Raw genomic sequence first — 26,557 nt, forward strand, 5'->3', positions numbered from 1 at the left:
AACCCAAATTTTGGGTTGGGATAGGTAGATTATTTTAAGACATATCTTTATTAGAAATTAACAAGTGACGAGATTTTGTGGAACCTTTAAGAACTCATCTGTAATTTAATAAGTCGCTTGAAGGACTCTCATAGCCAAGGCTCAGAACAGCCTGACCTTTGAAAGCTGCTTCTGGTCCAAACATTTTGGGCTAATTCTTGAGGAATCTGAAATATTATTTTCCCCTCACACCCTTCTTTTAAGAGAGAGACATAAAAGAAACAAGAGTCTCCCTTATTCAGGGATGAGTAGGAGGGGAAAAAACCCCAACCAACATTTAAATAAGGAAACTAGCAGCTCTGAACAAACAAACTAGGACCCACAATGAAATGATTCTGCACTGCAATTGCCTTTAAAAAGAAAGTAATAGAGAAAAAGAGAAGGAAAGATTTTCCCCTTCTTCTCTCCCCCCCCCACCCCCAACTCAGCTTCAAAGCTAAGACGACTGTGCTGCGTGTAGTGCGTTGTAGTTGTAGCAGTCTGTTCTAAATACAGGCAGTATCTGTGATACTGGCACGGCAGGCCTTTAGAATTCCCTCCGGCTGATCTCTTAAACACAGACTGAAGAGATTTTTTTACAACGACCTTGAAACGAGCCCCGAAAAAAACTATCAAGACCTTAAGAGAAAACAAAACACAAACAGGTATGTGGCTCACAGAATTTTGTAGAAAACACACACACATACCCCCCTACCCCCTACACACACACACACACACACACACACACACACACACACACACACACGTTTCTTGCAACAAGAAATTTCCTAAGAGTCAACAATAACAGATTAAACCCACCACTTGCTGTCCTGGAAAGAAACAAACCAAACCAAAACAAATCCTTTGAACATTTCTCTCAAGTGCAGGAGAGACACACTTCAGCAAAAGTCCAAGGGGAAAAAGATAATTGCACCAAAGGAAAAAAAAAAAAGTGGGGGCTGGGATTGTTACATATGGCCAAAAATTTAAGCTTCTTTCAACAGTGTTAGTATTGAAATAACACATCTTCTTTAAAACGCTTGAGGGATTAGATAGGGAAAGAAAAGGCACGCACAAAAAAATCCAACCGATGCCGATCCTATGATTTACGTAACACCACAAACTTGCAAAAGGCAAAAAATCAGAAGCAAAAATCCATAAACCATCAAAATACAGCAACCAAAAATCCCAAGCCACCACACCAGAAAGAAAAAACCCCAGAACGACAGCAAAAACCCCTGTCCTAAATAAAAATAAAGCAAATGAACCCACCGAAAACTGCTTGGCAAATATTTTTCTCGTGGTGCCTAATATTCTAGCTGGAAAGAGCTGTGGTGTTTATTTATTTTTTTTTTTTTCTCTCTCTCTCTCTCTTACTTGCCTCTCTAACCCTACTATATATAACATACTTTTTCCAGTGGTTCAAACCTCTCGCTCCCTTTTGTGCATTTAGCTCGATCTGCTGAGTTTATGGGTAAGAGAGGAGGAATTAGCCCCAGACCCAGGGAAAGCAAAGCGCACTCCCCCTCTTATGTCACCGAATAGCAAATTAGTTCTCAGAATTCCAGAGGCCGAGCTTTGCTACAGCGAAGGCGCCGACGTCACAGAGGAGGAGCCCACGTGACGGTGGCGGAGCAGGCCATACCATCGTCATGGGTCCGGGGAGGGAGAGCCACATTCAGGCCCCTCGAACCTCGAACCGGAACCTCCAAATCCGAGACATTCTGCTTATGAGGACCTCGAAATATGCCGGACAGTGAAAAAATCTTGTGGCTTTGAGGGCTTTTGATCGGCCAGGGGAGGTAAAAAGCTCAGAGAGCTGACACCAAGTCCTCCCCTGCCACGTAGCAGTGGTAAAGTCCGAAGCTCAAATTCCGAGAATTGAGCTCTGTTGATTCTTAGAACTGGGGTTCTTAGAAGTGGTGATGCAAGAAGTTTCTAGGAAAGGCCGGACACCAGGTGATTATTGCTGTTGCTGCCGCCGCCGCTGCTGCTGCTACTGCCGCCGCCGCCGCTGTTGCCGCTGGTGCCGCTGCCGCCGCCGCTGCTCATGATCATTATTTTACCTTTTAATTCTTTTTTTTTCCGCTCTTGCCAAATGCTTTGGCTCCAAGTTTTCTATGTGTATCTATTGATATAAATGTATATATTTATTTATTCTAGCTGTCAGGTGTTAAAATAAATGCCGAAGATTAGTCCCACGTCTCTCCCACTCTAGGATATAGATTTTTATGTATTTATTATTATTATTGTTGTCTTTGAGTGAATCGGCCGGTTCGGGGAGGCTTTTGCCACCCTCCCTTGTGTTGTTTTGGTTTTTGGAAAGGAGGTGGAGGCGAGGAAGGAGGGGAATTAGGGGGCGGCCGGAGCAGAGAGGACGAGACACTGCTTGGGGGTGATTCGGGCAAGTCTGGGGGCTGTCTGGCCCCAGACCGCGGAGAGGACGCGCGCTCGCGCTCTCGCTCTTTCTGCTGCTGCTTGCGTACGGCTTGTGATCTCTCTGGATTCGTGCGGCTGTGTTTTTTCCCTCTTTTCTCGCTTGCAAACTGCTTTCCTTGCTCCCTCGCTGCTGGCCTCCCCTTCCCTCCCTCCTCTTTTTCCTCGCCTCTTCTTCCTTCCCTTCCCCTGTCCTTCTGGGTAACTCCGGGAGGCAAAAAGGGAGGCTGCCCGCTCGCTCGCCCCGCTGGCTCTCTTCCATCGGCCTCGGTCTTTTAGATTCCCTGCCTTCGAGCCGAACCGAGATTTGGAAGGAAAAAATGCAAGCGAACTCCTCGGGTTTTTGTTTTTGTTTTTGTTGGTCATAAATCCAGATAAGATGAAGTATCGTGTCTACTATTTCCTTTCAGAGCCGTGATCTTCCTAACGAGAGCCGAGTGTTTTGGTGTCCCCTGCCCCTGTGTTTTGGGGAGCTTGGGGGCGGGGATGTTGAACACTTTGAAAATTATTCTTTCTTGGTTGTAGTCGAGGGTGTCGGGAACCTCCGCGCGCTCTCCCTGCCCATCCCGAGGAGAGAGGCTGATGGCGGGACAGGGTTTCTGGGGTGGGTGGGAAAGGGGTGCGCATTGCACCTGCGATGCCTTTCAGTGTGCGGGGGGACTCAGGGAACCGCGACAGGACAGCCCGGGAGAACGAGAAAGGTGGCGGGATTTCTGGCGGCCGCGGTGTTTGTATTTTGGGTGCTGCGTGACTCTGTGTTGGCTCCCAATGGCTGTTCCCTCCCTTTCCTAAATTTTATTTTATTTTTTTCCCATGGTACAAGCTCTGTAAAAAGGGAGCTGCCTGCCTGAGCGTAGTGGACGCCAGGCTTCAGATTCCCGAGGTCCTTACCTTGGGCGAGGAGAAAGACGAACAGAGCCCCAGCCCGCGTTCCTTATGTGCAAGACTCGGGAGGAGAGAAGGGCACTTTGTGGCTGTGGCTGGGGGGGACCCGGCGCGGGAGGAGCGGGCGCGGGCTCGAAAGGGAGATCTTTGTGAGTGATTTTGCAAAAATAGATTGTGAGGTTGGTTGGATTTGCAACCTGTGGCTCTCCTCGAGGGAGTAAGAATGGGGGAAGGCGGCGGCGGCGGCGGCCCGGGGAGGGAGTGGGTAGAGTTGGAGCCTCAGAAATCGGCTGAGCTCCGGGGGCGGGCGAGGAGAAAGGAGGGGGCGGGCAGCAGGAGCTAGGGGCCACCCCGCTGCCGGATGTAGTGACCGTGGTAAATGTCTTGAGAACTGTGGGTTGCGTTGCCTTTATGATGCCGTGTTATTGGAACCCTGGCGAAAAATGGAACTAGTGTTGCAATAATGAGTTTTAAAGCTCCCCCATGGAAAACAAAAACACAACCAAACCGATTTTTAAAAAAAATGAAAAAAGACCCTCTGTGTTGTGTTCCCTTCTACGATGGTTGAGTTGGTGGCTGGGGTTTGGGGGTGGGGGGTCCTGACAGTTGAGCAGATAAATGACCCCAAACCAGGTGCTGAAAGTCCCAAGCTGTTACAGGGCCCCTGACCACCTCAAAGAGCCAATCTCCACTCCACCGCCCCCCCGCCCCCGCCACCCCACAACCCGCCAGGATTTAATCTTTTATGGATTTTTTTTTCAATCAGTTTATAGTTTCCAGGAGGAAAGTCTTGTAACGCTTTACTTTTTCTCTTCTTTTTCAAAAGTAAAGTGAGTGTCAGTAGATGTGTTTTTTACAGTCTGGATTAAAAAAAAAGTGGGGCAGGAGAGAGGGAACCAGGGAAAGGGCTGTTTAGAAATACAGTTTGTGGCTCTGAGCGATGCCACCGGCTTCCTCTACAGAGACTGCCAGTTTCCCTTTTTCTTTGCAAGGTGTGTGTGGTTTTAATAAATAACTTAAAAAAAAAAGAGGGGGCGGCAAGATCCATCAGGAGACAGGTATCTATTTTGCTCACTATTTACTACCAAGAGCCTTTGGCACTAGAACAGAACCTCGTAAATCTGCAGCCCAAGTTGAAGTTCATCTGGCCCTAGTCCACACGCTATTCCTGGAGGTAGCAAACATGAGCTCAAAGGAGAGAGATGAAATCACATTCTTGCTTTAAAATACATACTTTTTTTAAAAAGACGAAAAGGTATTTGTCTCTGGGGGAGGAGGAAATGGCGAACAAGTACCAGGAGATGGGCATTCCCTTACTCTAATGACTGCAGTTGAGTCTTCAGGCCAAAATAGAAACCTGTACATGGGAGCTCTCTCTCCACCCGCCCCCCCCACCGCCACCCCAAGTTTATAAATAGAAGTTTCCAGTATCCTCAGTATCCTATTTGGAAGACTTTCCAATACTAGAGGCTGAAGCATTGGCTAGTTTTAAGGGTCTGTTGATAGGGACAGTAAGGCTAGATGCTGTTCATGAAAACTAGGGACTTGAAGGAGACAGCCAGACAAAGTGGGAATTCTCCAATTGTCCCTTTCCTCTTCTTTTCAGTTTTGAAGGGTTTTATTCCAATGCTTTCTTGAAAAGACTAACTTATTCTGGGTTTGGTGGATAGGAATGGGACTCTAAATTCTTAAGCTGTCGTTTGCTGAGCCCTTGAAGAGTTCCAGTTATTGGTTGAGTAAATGGTAGCCATGGCTAGATGTCAAAACCCTTCCTTCCCTCTATCAGGGTAATGACACTAACAGGGTAATGACACTCACAACCCACTTTGTTGTGAAAAACTTAAGAGATTTAGAGGAGGCGGTACAGCAGCGCCACCCCTCGGTGGGTGAAACTATTGGCAAAAGTCAATTTTTGAAAAATATTGGGAAGTGAACTTATGAAACATTTTTCCCCCCAGAGATTTAAAGAAAAGGGGGGAGATAAAACTAACGGATAAAAAGGACTTCGCAGTTTATCAAGTAGGGAAGAAAAATGTTGCTTTCCAACTAGGATGGTGTTATAATAGGCAACGTGGTTCATATATATATATATATATGAACCATATATATATATATATGGTGGGGGAGGGTCCCTGGTTGACTTTAAGTAGAAGAGTTCTCCAGGCGGAGGTAGCCCGACCTTCCCCTTGGACTGACTTCTCAGGGCATCTTAATTCTGCTGCCTGTCGGATACCGAGATAGCGAGGGATGTTTAGGTGTAAAACACCACAGTGGCTGGAAATGCTGTAGTTTTGCCGGCGGTGGCAGGACGTATGTGTAGGGGGTGTGTTGAGGAGGTTTGTGGATGGCGTGGAGCAATGGTAGGCTGGTCTGTAGCCCTCTGTGAGTCAACATCGAATGGCGCGTGCCGGTTTCCAGCACTGCGCAACAAGTGGGACCGCCGCTGTCGCCGCGAGCACAGCGAGGGTGCAGCGTAGTGGTAAAACTGGCTGGTTTCTCTTTGCCCCAGTGGAAGCCAGGAACGCCCCCCCCCCAACCCTCCCGAGACCCACAACTTCACCAAAAGACCATACCCGACTCCCCACTCCCCCGCTTTGCCAGACGCAGTGAGCCTGAGTGGGATCCAGCTCTCGGCCCCCAGCGCCCCTTTCCTCCGAGAAGATCAGGAGTTTATTCCCGACTTTCTTTGCTGGACGACCAGTGTTTGGCAAGAATATGTGCCAATGCCGTCGAGTGCCATTCTGCTTTTTGAAGACAAGTGCACCTTCTTTCCCTTCCCAGTACATAAAGCTTTTCGGGGCGTGGGGGGGGGAAATCAACTTATGATACATGAAACCAGCCCCCAGATACCACGTTGTGGTTGCTACAGGCGGGAGCATCGGGAAGAACGGAATGCCATCCACTAAATTAAATGTTTTCTAGCTTTGCTTTTAGAGGCAATCACACCCCCAACCCTCGCCCCCACCAGACAGAAAATAAAGAGGGGCGGGTAGGGATCAGTGTGGAAGCTGCGGCCGCGCGGCGATTCTCGGACGGGCTGGCCTGCCACCTAGCGGTGGGCTGAGATCGAGTTCGCGGCCATGGGCGGTGGGCTCGCGGTTCCACCTCCCGGGCGGCGGTGCCCTGACCAGATGCTAGGCCTGACAGAAGGAGGGCACCCTCCAATGGGGATGGCATGCAATCTCCAAAGTTTTGACAAGAGGGATGAAAATCAGGCCTCGCTGCTCGCCCATCACTCAGCGATGAGCATCTATTTCCACTAAGAGAAACTACAAATAACCCGCTTCGAACACACCATCTTCCTGTCCCTGTGGCCCTTCTTAGGGGAAGTCGGTAGTGGAAGGATGCCATCTAGGAGCTCAGGGGCTTTGGGACGTACAACTCTGTTTTACAGTTGAGGAAACAGGCCCGACAAGGAGGCTTGTTAGTGGTGAGTTAGTGTCTTAACCAGGACCAGATTTTAAGCTTCTGAATTTCATGTCAGTGACTGAAAGTCACAGGCGGGTTTATCTCAGCTCCTTTGAAGTATTTATGAGAATGGATCGGCTGCCAGAACCATGAGTTAACCTCTTAGGCCACCTTTGTTGCCAGTGCTCATTGGAAACCGCTCTGCAGCAGTCTTGGAGGATTTTTTTTTTTTTTTTTTTTTAAGAAAATATGGCCTAAGATTTTCGGTAATAGACAAGAAAAGCCTAGATGGTGCTGAGGGGTGTGGGTCTCGGAGCTCGTGGGTTTGCGTGTTAAGAGGGGGATTAAGGCCTGGGCCAAAGACTTGCTGGGCGAGGCTCGATCCTGAAATCGCTCCCTTCCCCTTCCTAACATCCTTTGCATAGTAGCCTGGCGAGAAACCGTGTGTGTGTGTGGGGGGGGGGGGGCGGTGGGGGTCATGTGGATAGGCCAGAGTGTGTGTGTGTGTGTGTGTGTGTGTGTGTGTGTGTGTGTGTGTGTGTATGTGTGTGTGAGGGGGGGGGGGGGGGGGTCATGTGGATAGGCCAGAATTTGTGCCGCAACAGCTCCTCCGTAAAGTTTTCTTTCTCCGAGCTCGTGACTTAAGATGGCAAACGCGCGTCCGCATGCTGGCGGCCCCTAGCGGCAGCCGGCGCGCTCTGCAGCGGGAGACGGCGCCGTCTCCCCCGCCCAGGTCCGCGGGGATCGAATTCAGCCTCTCCCACTGCGGGAGCCGTCCGAGGCCGCGTCGGAGAAACACGCCTCTGTTCGGGCTGGAAACGAATCTGGGAACGTGTTTGAAGCGCGGTCAAGTTTGACTCATCGCTTTCCAAGGACAGTTAGTGCCTTCCATCTTCATTAACGTGAATAAGGACCTTGGCTGACTTCTTTCCAGATCGGATTTTTAAAGGCATTGTTTGCTTGAGGAGATCATGCTTCTCCCCTCCCCCGCCAGCCCTTTTGCAAAGGCTGAGCCCAGTCCAGCCAGGACGGCCGAGGGATCTCTGCTCCGGGACGCGATTTGCTGGCATTGTCTTCGGGCCCTTCTGGAAGGCTGTCTCGCGCTGAGCGTATGGGGAACGTCCCTTTTGCAACTCCTCTTCAGATCTTGATGATAAAACACATCCCTCTGTTTTATTGCATTTCCTAGAAGCTTGCAGGCTTGCAAGAGCACTTTGGCAGGAAACGTGATAGAAATGAAAGTCAGGACATAATGTCCCCGAACACCTCGGTTATCCAAAGCGGCTGCCGAGGCCATCGCGTTATCAAATTCGCTTTTATCCACTGTCGCCTCCTGCACCCTCCCGTCCCCCAGCCAAGAGGGCGAAGAGTGTCTTCCCCCAAGAATAAAAGCAACTCCGCCGTTTGACCTCACCCCCTGCCGCCGGACCACGGTGGTGTCTGCAGCCGTGCAGCTAGTTGGCTGAGACACCGCTGAGACTGGGAGCCCCATGGCAGGGCCACTGATGCGGGGTTCACTACGGCAGTTCCAGCCTTATTAAAATTCCTTGTCCTTGTCCCTAAACAGTGCTTTACACTTTCAAATTTCCCTTTGGATTTTTCAGCGGGTTATTGGAGTTATTAGATTACCAATAATCCAACAGCCGGCCTGGCTAGAGAGGAGGGGGAAGGGCGGAAGGCATTCTCCAAATCGGGAGGCTCTGGCCAAACTAGGTCAATGGGAAGGAGGGGAGGGGCGAGAAAGGGGTTGACGGTTTCAAACCTTGATGGAGGGCTCTCTCTAGTGTTAGGCAGCGGTAAAAACACCATTAGGTTTGAGCTCCCGGAACCACGGGACTCCTAATTTCCAATAAATGCACTTACTTAATTTTAACTTCCCAGATTCTCATCTCCACCCCATATTAAATCCCAACCGTCTCTTTCACCTTTATCCTACCGGGCGAAGGGGTGATAAAGCCTCAGTGTAGGATTTTTAGACCAAAGAGGCTCCGTCTTTGCAGACCGACTCTGACCCTTCCGCTGCCGCAGAAGGGATGAGCGGCGCAGTGTGACGCCACTGGCTAGTTTTAGGATCAGACTGCGGCCTTTGTGGCTGAGTCTTTCACTGTCCCCTGACCCCCGAAAGCGCACCCCGGAGCCTGCTACCGAGGCCAATTAGGACATGGCACCCGGGAGGGCCACAGGAAGGCGAGGCAACTTTGGAGAGTGCCAGTGCGTGCGCAGGGGTCGGGGCCCCGGCCTCTGCCGAGTCCAAGCAGTGTCTCTACGGTTTCGGGGAAATCGGTTTCGAAAATCCTTACAGCTTGGCAGCTCCTATTCTAAAGACTTTGGGCGGAAACCAAGGGGAGCTGGGTTCCCGTTCTTGCCAACGTAGGCGGAAGGGGCTTTCGATTTAGTTTTTCTCCAACCTTGCCAGGGGCGCCTATGATGGAGACCCTCAGCCCCTAGGGACTCCATCTTTTTGACCTTGAAGTCTAGCCCAAACATTCCCCTAAAGAAACATTCCCCTAAAGAAAGGCGGTGAGGGAGAATGGAAGGCAAAAAGAGGGAAACAAGCAAATAAACTTCGGATTCGGACAACTTAAAGTCTCGATATGAGCCTCGGATTGTATTCGAACTCCTGGGTTCTAGACCCAGCTCTGCTACTAACTTGTCTGACCTTCCCTATTTATAAATGGTTGCGGGTGAGAGGTTCGACTAGGTGAACTCTGAGAGCCCTGCACTCGGCGCGGACGAGGGATTTAGGGGAAAGTGTGCTGTATTCCCCGCGAGCCTTCCCCGGCGGCCCCGCCTCCCCGGGTGAATCCCCGGCGGCCGGCACAGCGCAGGCAGCGATCCTGGCGGCTGCCCGGGCCCGGCAGCTTCCTGGAAAGTTACTTCTTGTTGGAGCCGGCGATAGGCAAAGTGTGTTCTGTGAAATCCGCAGAGCCGAGATTGACTACGTTCCGGGAATGAGAGGGCTGTGCCATTCCCCTCATTGCCCGCTGCCTTGACGGCGTAACAGGGAAAAAAAAAAAAAAAAAAGGCATACACACAATGTTAGCTACCGAGGTGCACGAAAGGTTTTATTTGAATGTAACTAAATTTAGGGCCGCCACGGTCATACCACAAAGCCTCCATCGCGCCTTGCGGGGGGTTTCGAGGTGGATCGCCCAGGGGCGGGCAGTCCCTGGAAGACAGGTACGGAGTCGTCGGGGTGGGGTAGCGAGGTCTGCCTAGGCTTGCCCCGGCGCGCAAGGCTGGTGTTTGTGCTCTTATGTGTGAGCGAGAAAATGGGGCCTCCTGGTGCCAGCCCAGGGGAGGAGGAAGGAAAAGGATGGGGTCTTTTGTATTGGCTCGCTCTCTGGCTCTTAACCTCGCCTCTCGCTCTTATTTTCTCTCTCTCTCTCTCTCTCTCTCTCTCTCTCTCTCTCTCTCGTTTCTGCTGTCTTCTCTCTGTTTGCTTTTTTTTTTTTTTTTTTTGGTTCCTGTTTTCTTCTTCAATGGAAAGTTCTTTTAAAGGATCTGCCTTCTCAAGGAGCCTAGTTGGCTATGCACAAGGAAAGCGCCAAAGGAGCTAAAGGGAGGAAGGGAGGAGAAAACATGTAACTCTACCGTGGTGGTTACTGACCCAGCGCGGGTGCGGGTTGATTGGGATGGGAAGTCCAGGTCTGGGGGCAGCCAGCAAGTGGCAGTTTCTCATTGACAGCCCTGCTCCTTGGAGATTGTTTTTGTGGGTAGTCTTTTGTGTGGCATTAGTGGAATGGCTGAATCTAGTAGATGAGTCATGTCCAGAACTTGCTGGAAATTGGCTTTGAGATTTGGAGCAAGGCTTCTCACCTGGGGCCTCAGTTCCCTCCCTAATAAAGCAGGGCTGTTATAAGGATAAGATGTAATCCTGAGGGGTGGGAAAGGACTAAGGGCTCGGTAAAAGTACAAACCAAGTACTGGTGGTGCTTCCACACCTGCGGCATTTGGTGACAACACTGCCCACACTCAACCCACACACTCAGGAGTTGGGGGGTGGGGCTCTTAAGAAGAGTTGGCTTACAAAGGAGTGAAACTGTGCCTTGTGTATGTACATTTGTTTTTGGCCAGGCAGAGGCTTAGGGTGAAAAGCCCAAGGCCTAGCTGACAGTGGACACAGGAGAATTTGTTTGTTTCAGTCCGCATCTGGAGTGAGTCATTGCCACTTGTTATGGTGAAATGGCAAATCTGGGCTTCCTGTGGTTCCAGAAGCCTGCGACTGGAAATCCACAAGCAAGCTGGTGGTTGAAGCTGGTTAAAGAACAGCCTAGGTATTCCAGAAGTGTTTGAGGATCCCTTCCATGAGGGAAGAGAGGAAAGTTTACATGTAAACCTCCCGTGTGTCCTCAGCTTTCTTTTGCAAAGGAGAAAATCCTTGACGTTTGGTAAAGGCCGAGTTAGTCTATCTCTCTTTGCCTATCTCGAGTTGGGCTGGGGAGAAGAGGAGATAGGTTCTTTTGTCTTTTTCTGTCCTCTCCCTTCCCCACTTCCTTCCCTCCAGTCCTCACTCGCTCACATGCACACACTAACCTTGGAGCCGATGGGATTGAGTGACTGGCACTTGGGACCACAGAGAAATGTCAGAGTGTTTGGTTACAGACTCAAGGAAACCTCTCATTTTAGAGTGCTCATTTGGTAAGACTCAGCAGCCTGGAATGGGGCAAAGTGTTTGTGTGGGGGAAGGAACTTAAAAATGAGATTCACCCACATCAGGGTGCTGTCTTGCATGTTCTACAGCACGTAGGCTGATTTGGAAAGGGGACAGGAATTGGAGCCAGAAGACCTAGGGCCAGGTCACCAACCATCTACATGGCCCAACATGACCTTGCTGGCCTCAGGCCCGTTTACCCGGAAAATAGCTCTAAAAGGTTCTGCTTTTTTTTTTTTTTTTCTTTTTACAGGAGGAAAGACAGTTTGAATATTGTTTTGTTTTGCAGCCCGCATTTGATCATAAATGAGGGGCTCACACCTATGCTTTTAATGATTTTGTTTTAGAGAAGCCAGTTTGAAAGGAGGTACATATTTCATTAAATCTCTTTAAGGTTTAGTGCTCCCTGACCAGTTCTCAGCTAAATCACATAGTTAAGTCTTTTACCAGCAGGGAGAAGCACAAACTTGGAAGCAATAGCATTCTGTCTGGTCTTAGACCCAGTAGGGAAGGGAGAGAAAACTTTGAAAAACAAGACAAAGGTTTTCAAGGAATACGTAGACATGACGTCTCAGGCTGTGTTCTGCAGAGCTATATTCAGTCTTAATATTTCAGATAGGCAGGAAATACTGCCTAGCTGTTTGCCTTGAGCAAGCCACTTGAACCCTTAAATCTCAGTTTCATTGCCAGTGAAATAAGGATAAAGATATTGGCCCTATCGTCCTCGTGGAATCATTCTAAGACTTGAAAGATAATATTGTAGCAGGTTTTGAATGACGTCCAGTATATTTAGGCCACAGACGGATCATTATTGTTAATGTTGACAGAACCATTTTTCTTGTTTTTTATTTCCCGTAAACTCAAGTGGCCTTTGGATGGTATACATTTTTTCTTTGAAGAAGGAAATGTATGTATGTATGTATGTATAACTAATTAATGTATGCAATTGTACTCCCAGTACTCAGGATAAAAACATTATTATCTCATAGCTTCGGGTGCCTGTTGTTTTCGTAAGAGCAGAGTTGGAAAATGTTTGTTAGCTTGTGGTAAAACCACACCAGCTGGCAAGCTGCAACTATCAAAGCAAAACTAAATGTGTATGTCCTAAAATAAGACTATAGTGGACAATCTTACATTCGTTAAATCAATTTCTGTTTGCTTTCTTCTCTTCTCTGCAGGTTTTGAGCAAAATTTTGGACTGTGAAGCAAGGCATTGGGTAAGTAAATAAAATTATATGCTTCAAAATGTTGGGACAAACTATTTCTTTTGAATTTGCCAATACATGTGTTTCTGTGAACTTTGCTACTGTTCATTATATGAGACAAGGATAACCAGTTCCCTCTACATCACTCCTAGTCCTCATCCTTCACCTCTGTATTAGACTGTCTTAACACTTGCATGGTCAGTCATTCTGTTACTCTTTCTTTGTACAAACTAATTTAGCCAGCTACTGTGCACCAACAATATGCTAGCTCCTCAAGGTACGAAAGTCAGGCAACTCTAAAGCCTAACAGTAGAGAGAGACCAATGGTGACTGAGATGATGAAATAAGATACTTATGAGAATAGCTGTGAGTTTTGAGAACCTCCTATGAACAAAGAATGTATTTCCAACTTTTATAACCACATAGGTATTACTACTTCCATTTGGGGAAACCAGAGCCCAAAACCAGTAAACAACCTGCTTAAAGTCCCACAGCTAACAAAAGGCAAGTCTAGCCTGATAATCTTAAAACACAGTGTCTCGACGGGGCGCGGCGGCTCATGCCTGTAATCCCAGCACTTTGGGAGGCCGAGTTGGGTGGATCATGAGGTCAAGAGTTTGAGACCAGCCTGGCTAATATAGTGAAACACCATCTATACTAAAAATACGAAAAAATTAGCTGGGCGTGGTGGCAGGCACCTGTAATCCCAGCTACTCAGGAGACTGAGGCAGGAGAATCACTTGAATCTGGGAAGGCGGAGGTTGCAGTGAGCTGAGATTGCGCTATTGCACTTCAGCCTGGGTGACAGTGTGAGACTCCATCTCAAAAAGAAAAAAAAAAGCAAAAAATCCAGTGTCTCTCCATTGCCACATACTCACTGCCTCTCAGTGCTTGGCAGAGTATTTGGTATGTGGGAAAAACACTCAACAAACATTCATTCCCTTTGCTTTTCCCCTAACGGACTTTCTATCCCAGCTTGCTGGATAAAAGTTATTTTCCCCATTTTGAAACTGTGAAGAATAATGGCCAGAGTTGGGCTATGAATTGTTCAAAGATCAAACACAAGGGACCTGAGTTGCATTCCGTACCTTAGCAGGCTGAGCCACCTGCTCTGATACCCATGGCAAGCAGGAAACAGGTTCTGGAGGACTAACAGGATTTTGGCTTCTTTTTTCAAGTGAAGACAAAATGGCCTCGCCGGCTGACAGCTGCATCCAGTTCACCCGCCATGCCAGTGATGTTCTTCTCAACCTTAATCGTCTCCGGAGTCGAGACATCTTGACTGATGTTGTCATTGTTGTGAGCCGTGAGCAGTTTAGAGCCCATAAAACGGTCCTCATGGCCTGCAGGTGAGGGGTCTGAAAGGAAAGGGTGGGTGAGTCAAAGTGGGGTGATGGTGCTGGCGGCCAAGCAAGGCGGAACATGGAGGCCTTTTACTGCATCTGGGCGACATCTCGCTTTGTCTCCAGATCTCAGCACCATGGCCTGGCAGAGTAGGCTCCCAAGTGAATGAATGAATGAACGAATGCACTTTTAGAAAAGAGAGTCATTTTCTGTGGGCAGAGAGGGAGAAAAATTATTTACTGCCCCAAGAAAGGATGTGTTTGGGGCAGACATGGAGAACAACTTCAGTTAACCAGTGAAAAAATGACAGAAGATTTCAAATGAACTTTCTTTAAGTAGCTTAAGCAAGTTAATTTGAAATATTTTGCTCTTTTATGCTATAAATGTATTTATTTTATGCTACAACTGAATCTCCATGGGTGTTCAGAGTATATGTAAGAGTTAGTGAGAGTGAACTAGCTGATTCTTCATGTTCATCAAGTATTTCGAGTTTTCAAAGCAATTTTATATTACATATCATCTCCCTGGATCTTTTTAGCAGCCTTCAGTGTTATGCATTGCACTATTGTCTTCATTTTATCGATGGTAAAAGGAAAGCACAGGGAGGTTAAATGATGTAGAATCAGGGATCTCTATTGCTATTAGATAACTTATCCAACATCTACTCTAAGCACCTGATTTTTAATAGTGGAAATAACAGAGGCTTATAGAGATATAAAAATAATAGATAATGTTTAGTGAATGCTTACTATATACCAGGCATCGTTCTATATCCTTTAGATTTTCATTCTTGCCACAACACTGTAAGGTAGACATGATTGTTCCTCCTACTTTGAAGATGAGTAAAGCAAGATGCAGAGAAGCTAAATATCTTACCCAAAGTTGCATAGCTACTTGGTGGAAGTCTGGCTCACTTCTGGCAACCCACTCAGAAAAAGCAGAATCAGGAATCAAGACGATAGCCCAGAATTCTTGTTTACAATTGAGTACTCTTTCCACCACCAGACAGCATGGCACCTGGAGGCATTGCTTGGGGTTTGACTTGGGTCTTCTAGGAATAACAGACCCTCTTTTAATCTATGGACTTTGATAAAAGCAGTAGAGTATAGATGTAGGCATATTTTTATTTAGTTGTCATTCATACCCAAATTCTAAAAAAAGATAGAATTTAAAAAATAAGTAGAAATGCAATGGAACAAGAGGAAATGCTTATGCCAAAGATAGACTAAGAATAGTTACTGCAAATGGGGGCTAAATTAACTCTGGTAATCCGTACAGTTAAGACTAAAAGGAAAATAGGCCCTGTGACTTTAAGAAGATTCAGTTAACCCCTCTGACGTTAGTTCCCCTATTTGTAAAGGCAGAGAATGATAGTACCTACCTTGCAGGGCTGTAAGGAGCAAAGGATAATGCATGTACGGTGCTTAATGACTCTCTGACATTTGGTAAGCTCTCCATAAATAGCAGCTATTATTAATTACCATAGAAGTTCTGGAGGTAGGGGAATAGCCCAGGGGAAAGGGGCTGAGTATCAGTGCTGACTGTAATGGATCACAGATTCTATACATCTACTAGAGTGGGCTATTGGTTTGTTTTACAGTGGCCTGTTCTATAGCATCTTCACAGACCAGTTGAAATGCAACCTTAGTGTGATCAATCTAGATCCTGAGATCAACCCTGAGGGCTTCTGCATCCTCCTGGACTTTATGTACACATCTCGGCTCAATTTGCGGGAGGGCAACATCATGGCTGTGATGGCCACAGCTATGTACTTGCAGATGGAGCATGTTGTGGACACCTGCCGGAAGTTTATCAAGGCCAGGTGAGTTGCTGCCCGGGTGGAAGCCTCGGAGATGGAAGAGATGGTCCCTGATCAGAAACCTTTGATAATTCATGCATACAGAAAAAATAGTCCTCTACGATGTGCTGCAACCCACATTTCCACTCTTTTTGCACACTTCTGCTCTTCTTAACTCTTGTGCCCCAGGCAGACTTAACTCCTGTGGCTATGCAGATAGGTCCTATGCATTACCGCCTCTTGCTTTCTTCCATTCGCTTAATATATCCTCTCCTCGACCCATCCTGCAAGGCCAATCTTGGATGCCAGCTCTTCCGTGGAAGTTTTTCTGATTACCACTTTTCCTCCCTCAGCTCTTCCTCTGTGTTGTGAAGCATTTTGCCTGTGCTTTAAACTTTCCTTCTATTTTAATATTTGCATATGTATTTTAGTTCTCCTTTAGACTTCTATTACAACTATTTACGTATGTGCCTTAGTTCCCTACCAGACTGTGGGCTGCTCAAGGTTACAGGGGCTGTCTTACTCACCTTTTATGTCACAGTGCTCCTACTAGGCAGGACATTTATTGAACTGAATTGAGTACACCTGAGGGGTGATAAGACATGACCTTCATTTAAAGGTGAGGAACTTGAGATCCAAAGAAGGGAAGAGCTTCACTATGTGGAACAGAGACTCAGAGCTTAACTTCTTTAGAACCATTTGATCCAGCCATGCTAGGGTGATTGCATCCTCGCTCAAACAGAAGGGGTTTCCAGGCTGTGTTTGAAAACCTCCAGGAGCCAGAAACTCAGTGTTCCCAGAACCACACGGCATACCTTGGACAGTTAGAAAGCTTCTCTTTTTGGCTTCTCTTTAACCTTCTTATTGGTGCTAGCTCCGTTAACTGTCATCATGGTGAGCTTGCGTATTTATTTCACCCACATGATGTTCCTTCAGGTATGTACAGCTAGAGTTCTTTGTCTCCTGTGGGTGCTAATGGTGGCAAGATCATCATTGCTATCATTTACAAGTACTTTCAGTGGATCAGGCCTTGTGCTTAGAATGGCTGAGTAACTTGCTCCATGTCACCTAGCTGCTAAGTGGCACAGCAGGATTTGCAAACCAGGTCTGGCTGCTCTAGACCAGGGATTCTTGTATTGGCATTTGCTGCCTGTTCTCTATGTAAGCTTTCATCAGCATCTGGGACAAGTTCTTTCTCCAGTAGGTTACTCATTTGTGTATGATCCTCCAAATGTGTCATACCAGCATTGTATAAATTCTTCTTTTCCTGTTTCCCTACGTGTAAAATGGAGATAATAATAACCACCTTTCCTTCCTTTCAGGATTTTGCATGGGTGAAATGAGATAAGGGCTTTGAAAGTTTTATGTGAGCTATAAAATTTTATAACATCAGAAGAGCTATAGATTCACACACATGCATAGATATGTGCCTTAAACATACAGGATTATGTCTAATCAGGCACAGATCATGCCGGTAACTCACTTCCCTTCTCTGGGCCTCAATCTTCCCAATTGTAGGCTAGATTTCCAGGCTTCTAGTGTAAATGCGTTGTAATTGTATTTCCCAGCTCCAGAGCCATGTCACCTGTGTCTAGCTAATTCAAACACAGATGTGGTTACGTAAGTGCCACTGGAAGCTCATCTATTTAACCGTCCTGATTTGAGGCCGGTGTCTTTCCTCTTGTTTTCTTTCACAGTGAAGCAGAGATGGTTCCTGCCATCAAGCCCCGTCATGAAGAGTTCCTCAACAGCCGGATGCTGATGCCTCAAGACATCATGGCCTATCGGGGTCGTGAGGTGGTGGAGAACAACCTGCCACTGAGGAACGCCCCTGGGTGTGAGAGCAGAGCCTTTGCCCCCAGCCTGTACAGTGGCCTGTCCACACCGCCAGCCTCTTATTCCATGTACAGCCACCTCCCTGTCAGCAGCCTCCTCTTCTCCGATGAGGAGTTTCGGGATGTCCGGATGCCTGTGGCCAACCCCTTCCCCAAGGAGCGGGCCCTCCCGTGCGATAGTACCAGGCCAGTCCCCGGTGAGTACAGCCGGCCGGCCTTGGAGGTGTCCCCCAGTGTGTGCCACAGCAATATCTATTCACCCAAGGAAACAGTCCCAGAAGAGGCACGAAGCGATATGCACTACAGTGTGGCTGAGGGCCTCAAGCCTGCTGCCCCCTCAGCCCGAAATGCCCCCTACTTCCCCTGTGACAAGGCCAGCAAAGAAGAAGAGAGACCCTCCTCAGAAGATGAGATTGCCCTGCATTTCGAGCCCCCCAATGCACCCCTGAACCGGAAGGGTCTGGTTAGTCCACAGAGCCCCCAGAAATCTGACTGCCAGCCCAACTCGCCCACAGAGTCCTGCAGCAGTAAGAATGCCTGCATCCTCCAGGCCTCTGGCTCCCCTCCAGCCAAGAGCCCCACTGACCCCAAAGCCTGCAACTGGAAGAAATACAAGTTCATCGTGCTCAACAGCCTCAACCAGAATGCCAAACCAGAGGGGCCAGAGCAGGCTGAGCTGGGCCGCCTTTCCCCACGGGTCTACACTGCCCCACCTGCCTGCCAGCCACCCATGGAGCCTGAGAACCTTGACCTCCAGTCCCCAACCAAGCTCAGTGCCAGCGGGGAGGACTCCACCATCCCGCAAGCCAGCCGGCTCAATAACATCGTTAACAGGTGATTTCAGAGACAGTCTGGGTCTGAGGTCAGGGGTTACCTGGGCAGGGATCCACGTCATTTCTTCTGATGGATACAAGGGTTTCTTCTTTCTTGGCTGAATTGCTGAGCCTATTAGAGGTGTGGAATCAGTGCCTATTGATTGAGTTAGTGTAAGTAAGGAAGTGTATTACACTGAAGTAGTGTATATGTTTTCACAGCAAGAGAGATCATTCCCTTCTGGGGCAGAATAGTGTTCTGTAAATCCCACAGGCACTTCCTGTGGTCTTGATGTGGCAGGGGACCATCCTGCTACCCTTGGACTGAGAGAGGTTGTGGGCTACGGAGAAGCTCTGGCTCAGTTTGACCCTGGTCAATGATCTTTCCGCAGATACTGTTTGGAGATACACTTGAGGACAACTCTGGGGGCTCAGAGCCTGAGCGGGCAGTGCAGCCCTGGCCTCTGGGCTTGCCAACATACAGGGAGGAGGGGGTGGTCTTGAGGCCCTGCCCCAGGTGCTGAGGCTGTCTTCACTCCTGCCCACAGGTCCCTGACAGGCTCTCCCCGCAGCAGCAGTGACAGCCACTCACCACTCTATATGCACCCCCCGAAGTGCACGTCCTGCGGCTCTCAGTCCCCACAGCATGCAGAGATGTGCCTCCACACCGCCGGCCCCACGTTCCCTGAGGAGATGGGAGAGACCCAGTCTGAGTACTCAGATTCCAGCTGTGGTGAGTCCCTTTCCCTCCCTCCCCTTGTCAGGGAGAAGGAAGACCCCTCTGCTCCGTGGGTTTTGTGCTCCATTTTACTTACGCTGTTGTCTCTGATTGGAGCAGTCCTCAACTGCAAGTCCACTGGCGCTCCAAGTCAGCAGCCGTTCATCCCACGCTCCGCTTCTTAGGGAATCGAGCTAACCAAAGTGAGGGATGGGGTATTAGAGTTAATCTGGTGTAATCAGGACTTACCATACAGTCTTTTAGCTTCATTCCAGCAAAAGTAGCTTGTGGGACTGGCTGCAACTCCCAGAGCTTTCTCCATTCCTCAATACCAGAACGACTGGGACTGAGCTGTGTGCATGTTGTTCTCTGCCAGGCTGTACATTCTGCAAGCAGAAGCATCTGACCTTATTCATTCTTGCATCCCCCATAGGTAGTAGTAAGTGCCTAGCATGGAGTAGGAACTCAGTAATACTAGTCGAGTTAAAAGAGTTGAAGAAAATTATTAAATTGGAGTTTCTGGATAGTCGGTGGTTGGCATTCCCGGTTTTTACCAGACAAAAAAAGTCTAATTCTTCACCCAGCTCTGGCTACAGTAATAGAGCCCAGTAGTACCTAATCAGGGTTAAATCGCCGTGACTTGTCATTTTCAAATTGTTACAACAAATGAAAAAAAAAAAAATCAGCTGCTTACACCAAGAGATTTGGCACAGGGTCATGGACCCATAGATGGGAGAGCGAGAAGTGTCCCCTCCTGCCCCCTGGCTAGTTTTGCCTTTGCTCTACACTCCAGTTCTTTTTCTCTGGGCCTCTGTTCCCACTTCCACCGTCAGCTTTGGTCTCCCAATCTCACAGGAGGATTTGGAGACATGAGATCCAGATAGGTGCAAGGGTGACCACAGTGTTCATCATTAATTCCTCCTTCAGTGACCTCAAAGTAGAATTGAATTGACCTATACCTTACATTCCTGGAATGCTTTGTGTTTGATTTTGTGTAATATAATATCCTCCTGTGAGGTAGGCAGGACAGGGATTGATTATCTGACTTTGAAGACAGAGATACAGAGAGAGGCTCGGAGGTAAAGGGTCTTGCCTGAGGGCTTCTGTGTATCAGTGTAAATAAAACCATAAACTTACTTTTAAAAATCAATTCTCAGAGCTCTTGGGGAAAGAAAATCTCTGTTGAGCTCTCCTCACACTGGCGCAGGCCCTCTGAACACCTATTTGTTTGACCTTCCCTTCTGTACCTTGATTCAGTCCATCTCCTTTCTCCCTTCTCTACGGCTAAGACTCTAAATGCTAAGAAAAGTAAAGTCCCCACAGATCCTTTGCTCTGAGCTCCCATGAATGTCGGGTGGGTGAGTGAGGGACTGAGGGTTCAGTTTGGCACAGGGGGTAGCTACAGAGGAGAGTGGCCTTAGAGCCCTGCCTCCCTTCCTCGTGCTGACGTTGGTGTCCCCCTACCACCCTCCAACAGAGAACGGGGCCTTCTTCTGCAATGAGTGTGACTGCCGCTTCTCTGAGGAGGCCTCACTCAAGAGGCACACGCTGCAGACCCACAGTGACAAACCCTACAAGTGTGATCGATGCCAGGCCTCCTTCCGCTACAAGGGCAACCTCGCCAGCCACAAGACCGTCCATACCGGTATGGCCCTGCCGCACATGACCCGAAGTCTCCACAACTATTGGGGCAGGACAGGGAGAGGATCCTAGAGAAAGCTGCGTGGGGCCTGAAGACCTGGTGGGGCAAGGCAGGAGGCAGGCCCCATCCTGGCCTGAACGAGGGGCCTAACCCTGTCTTGTCTTTGCTTGGTGACTTGACTCATCCACTCCCAGTGTCCTTAGTCTTTCCTGAGATGCTCTATCCTGCTTTTCTGCCTTTGCTGGGGTCAGAAGTGTTAATCCCACTGTACAGGTGAAGAGACTTAAGTCTGGGGAAGACAAATAGATTCGATTTTTGTAAAGCCGGAAAAACAAAAAAAAAAGGTCTCTTAATTTCTTTTAATAACTTGTTCCTTATCAACTCACATTCCTTTACCAGGTAGCTTCTCATGACCTGATTGTTGTTTAAGATCTCTCTTAGTACTGTAAATGGCCCTATTATCCCAGAAACTTTCATGAAGGAAGGTTCAGCCATTCTATTGGTTTCCTCTGCCTGAGCATCTGCTCAGCCCCAAGCCCCACCCCTCTTGCAAATGGAATCCAGCTGTAGTTGCCACAAGTGGAAAAAGACGTTTGTTCTAAAAGAAAGGAACTAGAGCAGCCTGATTGTGTCTCCCTGGTGAATGAGTTGATGAGTGAAACGGTCTTATCCAAGGGAAAAGCTAGAAGAGTCTTCCCAGGTAATCTGAAGTAGCCCCTCAGGTTGCAGAAAGGGAAACTGAGGCCCAGAGAAGGAGAGTGACTTGTCCAGGTTTCACAGGCAGATAATCCTAATGACAAAGCTGCTTCTACAGCCCAGGCTTCCTGGAGCCTCCCCCTCTCCTATCCCACACCTGGCATTGTTGCTACTCCATGCCACCACTTGTTTCTTGGCCCTGGTCCCCTGCAAGCTACGCGGGTGTGTGTGTGAGAGAGGGCTGGCAGGCACGGGGCAGGCCCCTGGATTCTCTCTCTGACATTCCCTAAGGGAAAGGAAAACACCAGTGGCCTCAGGGAGGAGCAGGCTGCTTAGGAATCCGGGAGCCAGGGACTGCAGAGACCTTCCTTACTGAATATGGCTTTTCTTTTTCCCCTTTTCTCGGTAACAGGTGAGAAACCGTATCGCTGCAACATCTGTGGGGCCCAGTTCAACCGACCAGCCAACCTGAAAACCCACACTCGAATCCACTCTGGAGAGAAGCCCTACAAATGCGAAACCTGTGGAGCCAGATTTGTACAGGTGAGCAGAGTGGCCCGGAGAAAGGCCCAGTCAGTCCTTGTGTGCCGATGAGGGGCTGCTCAGAGGCCTGCAGCCCACCCCAGATGACGTCTCATGCTTTCTTCTTCGTTCAGGTGGCCCACCTCCGTGCCCACGTGCTCATCCACACCGGTGAGAAGCCCTATCCCTGCGAAATCTGTGGCACCCGTTTCCGACACCTTCAGACTCTGAAGAGCCATCTGCGAATCCACACGGGAGAGAAACCTTACCATGTACGTAAGCCTCTTGAGGCCGCTCTCTGGCCTGCGGGGATGTGGAGGGCAGGGAAGGAGGTGGAGCAGGGAGACAGTAGAACTGTTTGCCCCCATCTCAAGCACACAGTGGGGCAACCACTATACTAATGGCTGGAAGACCTAGATCTGAGTCTGATGGCCAGACACCCTGCTTGACCTTGGCCCAAGCCTTAGGGCACTCATCTTTAAAGTGGGGGTATCAGACTAGGTGATCTGGGCCTTAGAGAAGAGTCTAGACTGTGGATACATATATTTGATTCCCTCCACCTGGATTCATTCATTTCACAAATGCTTATTGAGTGCCTACTGGACACCCCATACTGGGCTAGATGCACATTTAAGAGGAGCTAAGGTGCTTGAGAAGGAACGGTCTTAGGAGGAGGAGAACAAAAAGAATGTTATAAGAATTAATGATGTTACAAGAAAAAATTATTTAAAAAAAAAACATAGAGAAGAGTCATTTTAAGAAACAGGAGGCGGCCAGCCGTGCAGCACGACACTGTGGGTGGGTCCCTGGGGTTGTAGTGTTCTAGGGCTGGGTCTCAGCAGCTACAGCCTGTGTGCCAATGTCTGAACATTCCATGAACTAGGAATGGTTTTTACAATTAGAAAGTAAAAGAATATTTTGTGCCGTGTGCAAAGTATATGAAATTTAAATTTCATTGTCCCTAAGTAAAAGGTTATTGGAACACAGCCATGCTCATTTGTGTACATTTTGCCTATGGTTGCTTTGAGGATTTGATGACATCCTTCTAGGTGGTGATGGGAACAAGAAGTAATCAATGAGTGGTTAACCTACCTACCAGAGGTTAACCTGCAAAAAACATGGTTATTTTTGTTCACTTGTTTATCAAGCTGTGAGTGAATATCTTCTTACTTGCTGTTTGTTCTTGGGCAAATTAGTTATCCTCTTAGCACCTTAATTTCCTAGTCTGTAAAGTGAGTTTGATGATAGTATCTACTTCATGAAGTTGTAGTATTAACTAATTATTAAAGTGTCGCGTGTAGCACAAGCACATAGTAATAGTAAAATAAATATCTGCTAGGATAATGATTTGCTAGAATTTTAGATGCGTAGGATATCAGAGTTGAGAATGACTTTCAGCCTGTATTGACCCCGCTATTCAGAAGGGAGATCCAAGGCCCGGAGAGAGAAATGACATGCTGGGGACACACAGTGGTGAATGGCATAGATACAGCAGACCCTATGTCTCCCAAGACCAGAGATTTTACACATGGCCCTGCTCATTTTTTATTGTCTTAATCTATTTCCATTTTCACTTTAAAACATATACTCTATCTGAACATATTTTATTACCCTTTTTGTTTTAGAATAGTTTTAGATTTATAGAAAAATTGCAAAGATTGTACCAAGGGCTCCAACATGTACCCATTTTATCCTATTGTTAACATCTTACGTTAGTTCCATATATTTGTCACAACTAATGAACTAATACTGATATATAATTACAAGCTAAAGTTCATACTTTACTTACATTTTCTGTTTTTATCTAAGAATGTCCTTTCTCATTCAAGATCTCCTCTAGATTACCCCTTTACATTTCGTCATCCATATTACTTTTAAGTAACTTTTATCTAAACTAAAGTGCTTGTTACCCATTCGTTGAATTCAATCAAGAAATGGCTCCACTTGCTAATGTTTAGTTAGCTTACCTAAGATACATACCCTACGAAAGAATATCACTGCATTTAAAAACATTTACCCTAGACTCCAGAATATCCATGAATTCAGACTGATCTAGTCCATTTGTCCAGGTGTGTTTAGATTAATTGCATAATTGGAATAAGAGGTGCATTCTGTTAGGTACTAGGAAGATTATAAAGTTTAGAGAAAAATAGCCATTACCCTCAAAGTGTTACCCACTTAAGAAGGATCCATGCACACGGAGGGCTGTGTGGTAAAGGCAGAACTCTTACAGAGGCTCAAAGGAAAACAGGGATTATTTTCATCCTTGAGAGATTCAGAAATGACTTAATAATTACAGGAGTTTGCATCTAACTGCATTTTTGGAAAAGACTTGAACTTGTGGAGTTAAGGCAGGGAAGGACATCTCTAGCAAGGGAGAAGCAGAAGCAACACTTGGGAAAGCAGGGAATGGACATTTGCATGATGCTAGCTTATCTGTTGGCAGAAGCCCGGATGTATATGGGTTCTTCACCTGGCCTTGGAGAGGCAAGAGCTGCCCCTGTCCCTTGTAGGGAGAATCTTCCTCTCTGGGTCTTTGAGCAATGACACTTTTCTTGGGTTGATGACAGCTGACAGTTTGCCTCTGATATCCCTGCAGTGTGAGAAGTGTAACCTGCATTTCCGTCACAAAAGCCAGCTGCGACTTCACTTGCGCCAGAAGCATGGCGCCATCACCAACACCAAGGTGCAATACCGCGTGTCAGCCACTGACCTGCCTCCGGAGCTCCCCAAAGCCTGCTGAAGCATGGAGTGTTGATGCTTTCGTCTGCAGCCCCTTCTCAGAATCTACCCAAAGGATACTGTAACACTTTACAATGTTCATCCCATGATGTAGTGCCTCTTTCATCCACTAGTGCAAATCATAGCTGGGGGTGGGGGGTGGTGGGGGTCGGGGCTTGGGGGACGGGGAGCCGCAGCAGCTCCCCCTCCCCCACTGCCATAAAACATTAAGAAAATCATATTGCTTCTTCTCCTATGTGTAAGGTGAACCACGTCAGCAAAAAGCAAAATCATTTTATATGTCAAAGCAGGGGAGTATGCAAAAGTTCTGACTTGACTTTAGTCTGCAAAATGAGGAATGTATATGTTTTGTGGGAACAGATGTTTCTTTTGTATGTAAATGTGCATTCTTTTAAAAGACAAGACTTCAGTATGTTATCAAAGAGAGGGCTTTAATTTTTTTAACCAAAGGTGAAGGAATATATGGCAGAGTTGTAAATATATAAATATATATATATATAAAATAAATATATATAAACCTAAAAAAGATATATTAAAAATATAAAACTGCGTCAAAGGCTCGATTTTGTATCTGCAGGCAGACACGGATCTGAGAATCTTTATTGAGAAAGAGCACTTAAGAGAATATTTTAAGTATTGCATCTGTATAAGTAAGAAAATATTTTGTCTAAAATGCCTCAGTGTATTTGTATTTTTTTGCAAGTGAAGGTTTACAATTTACAAAGTGTGTATTAAAAAAAAAAACAAAAAGAACAAAAAAATCTGCAGAAGGAAAAACGTGTAATTTTGTTCTAGTTTTCAGTTTGTATATACCCGTACAACGTGTCCTCACGGTGCCTTTTTTCACGGAAGTGTTCAATGACGGGCGAGCGTGTGCCATCCCGTTTTGAAGTGTAGGCAGACACAGGGACTTGAAGTTGTTACTAACTAAACTCTCTTTGGGAATGTGTGTCTCATCCCATTCTGCGTCATGCTTGTGTTGTTACTACTCCGGAGACAGGGTTTGGCTGTGTCTAAACTGCATCACCGCGTTGTAAAATATAGCTGTACAAATATCAGAATAAAATGCTGAAAAGTCAAGCGGGCTTGGTCTGGAGGGCTTTTCTTGCGTTGGAATGGGGCCTGGCCTGGGTCTTGCTCCCTCAGCTCCTAACCTGGTGGAAAATGCTCTTGGAGGGGAGGGGCTGCTGGCTGCTGCATTCTCAAAAAAGAGCATCATTTGAGATGAGGCTAGGTTCCCAGTACCTTGGCATGAACGCACATTTGGATCCCAGCACCAGGAGAGACTGTGGACTCCAGGCCCTTTCTGAAGAGCTCAGGTGGGAGATTTTGGAAGGATCTCCCACTCAGCTCTAGGCTAAGCATTTTGTTTGTTTGTTTGTTTGTTTGAGACAGAGTCTCGCTTTGTCTCCTAGTCTGGAGTGCAGTGGTGCAATCTCAGCTCACTGCAACCTCCGCCTCCTGAGTTCCAGTGATTTTCCTGCCTCAGCCTTCCGAGTAGCCAGGATTACAGGTACGCACTACCATGCCCAGCTCATTTTTTGTACTTTTAATAGAGACGGCGTTTTGCCATGTTGGCCAGGCTGGTCTCGAACTCCTGACCTCAGGTGATCTGCCCACCTCAGCCTCCCAAAGTGCTGGGATTACAGGTGTGAGCCACCATGCCCGGCCTAGGCTAAGTATTTAATGACTTCCCTGCTAGCTCTGCTGACATAGGCATCTCTTCTTCCTCTGGCCCTCAGTTTGCCCAGTCTTGGAAGTGAGAAGGCCCATCTTGCTTCCTGGCTTCACAAACAATTTCTCTCCACTCAGCTCATGGGGCAATATGAAGGCATGTGGCTC

General features: G+C 47.5%; 2 protein-coding genes and 1 long non-coding RNA gene across 20 annotated transcripts in view; 2 read left to right on the forward strand and 1 right to left on the reverse strand.

Annotated features, from left to right (window-relative positions):
* The window catches only part of SST (somatostatin), a 1,150,223-nt gene that overhangs the window by 1,072,318 nt on the left and 51,348 nt on the right, over nt 1–26,557 (forward strand). Inside the window, exon 1 of one of the 15 annotated variants that reach the window (XM_050779316.1) lies at nt 3,433–3,442. The exons of 11 other annotated variants lie outside the window; for them this stretch is intronic. The gene's annotated coding sequence lies outside the window, so the exon portion shown is untranslated. Of the gene's footprint in view, nt 1–3,432; nt 3,443–7,213; nt 7,224–7,298; nt 7,309–9,939; nt 9,950–26,557 lie in introns of those variants that run through there. 3 more of the 15 variants (XM_050779307.1, XM_050779301.1, XM_050779310.1) reach the window with 3 other exon arrangements.
* Nucleotides 1,665–25,795, forward strand: BCL6 (BCL6 transcription repressor). Of its 4 annotated transcripts, none has more exons than XM_050779283.1 (10): nt 1,665–1,977; nt 12,580–12,618; nt 13,785–13,955; nt 15,551–15,772; nt 17,446–18,417; nt 18,944–19,128; nt 20,591–20,758; nt 21,864–21,994; nt 22,108–22,245; nt 24,573–25,795. In XM_050779283.1, exons 3-10 carry the CDS (start codon nt 13,795–13,797, stop codon nt 24,714–24,716), a joined length of 2,121 nt encoding a protein of 706 aa, XP_050635240.1. In that variant the 5' UTR covers nt 1,665–1,977; nt 12,580–12,618; nt 13,785–13,794; the 3' UTR covers nt 24,717–25,795. The 4 variants fall into 4 exon arrangements, with proteins under 4 accessions (XP_050635240.1, XP_050635244.1, XP_050635243.1 ...); XM_050779286.1 differs by lacking the exon at nt 1,665–1,977 and adding an exon at nt 8,150–9,927; XM_050779285.1 differs by lacking the exon at nt 1,665–1,977 and adding an exon at nt 9,956–11,388.
* Nucleotides 15,057–26,557, reverse strand: part of LOC126948047 (uncharacterized) — a 29,946-nt gene continuing 18,445 nt past the window's right edge. Inside the window, exon 3 of the long non-coding RNA XR_007723322.1 lies at nt 15,057–15,101. This is a non-coding gene — a long non-coding RNA (uncharacterized LOC126948047). The remainder of the gene's footprint in view (nt 15,102–26,557) is intronic.

The sequence above is a fragment of the Macaca thibetana genome, chromosome 2 (assembly GCF_024542745.1).
Source record: "Macaca thibetana thibetana isolate TM-01 chromosome 2, ASM2454274v1, whole genome shotgun sequence".
Lineage (NCBI taxonomy): Eukaryota > Metazoa > Chordata > Mammalia > Primates > Cercopithecidae > Macaca > Macaca thibetana.

Excerpts from the sequence above, each read along its gene's own strand:
- BCL6 (XM_050779283.1), top strand. The coding sequence starts at position 13,795 with ATGGCCTCGCCGGCTGACAGCTGCATCCAGTTCACCCGCCATGCCAGT. Across the intron at positions 18,418-18,943 it reads CTCAATAACATCGTTAACAG|GTCCCTGACAGGCTCTCCCC; the intron begins GTGATTTCAGAG and ends TCCTGCCCACAG. Across the intron at positions 19,129-20,590 it reads GTACTCAGATTCCAGCTGTG|AGAACGGGGCCTTCTTCTGC; the intron begins GTGAGTCCCTTT and ends ACCCTCCAACAG.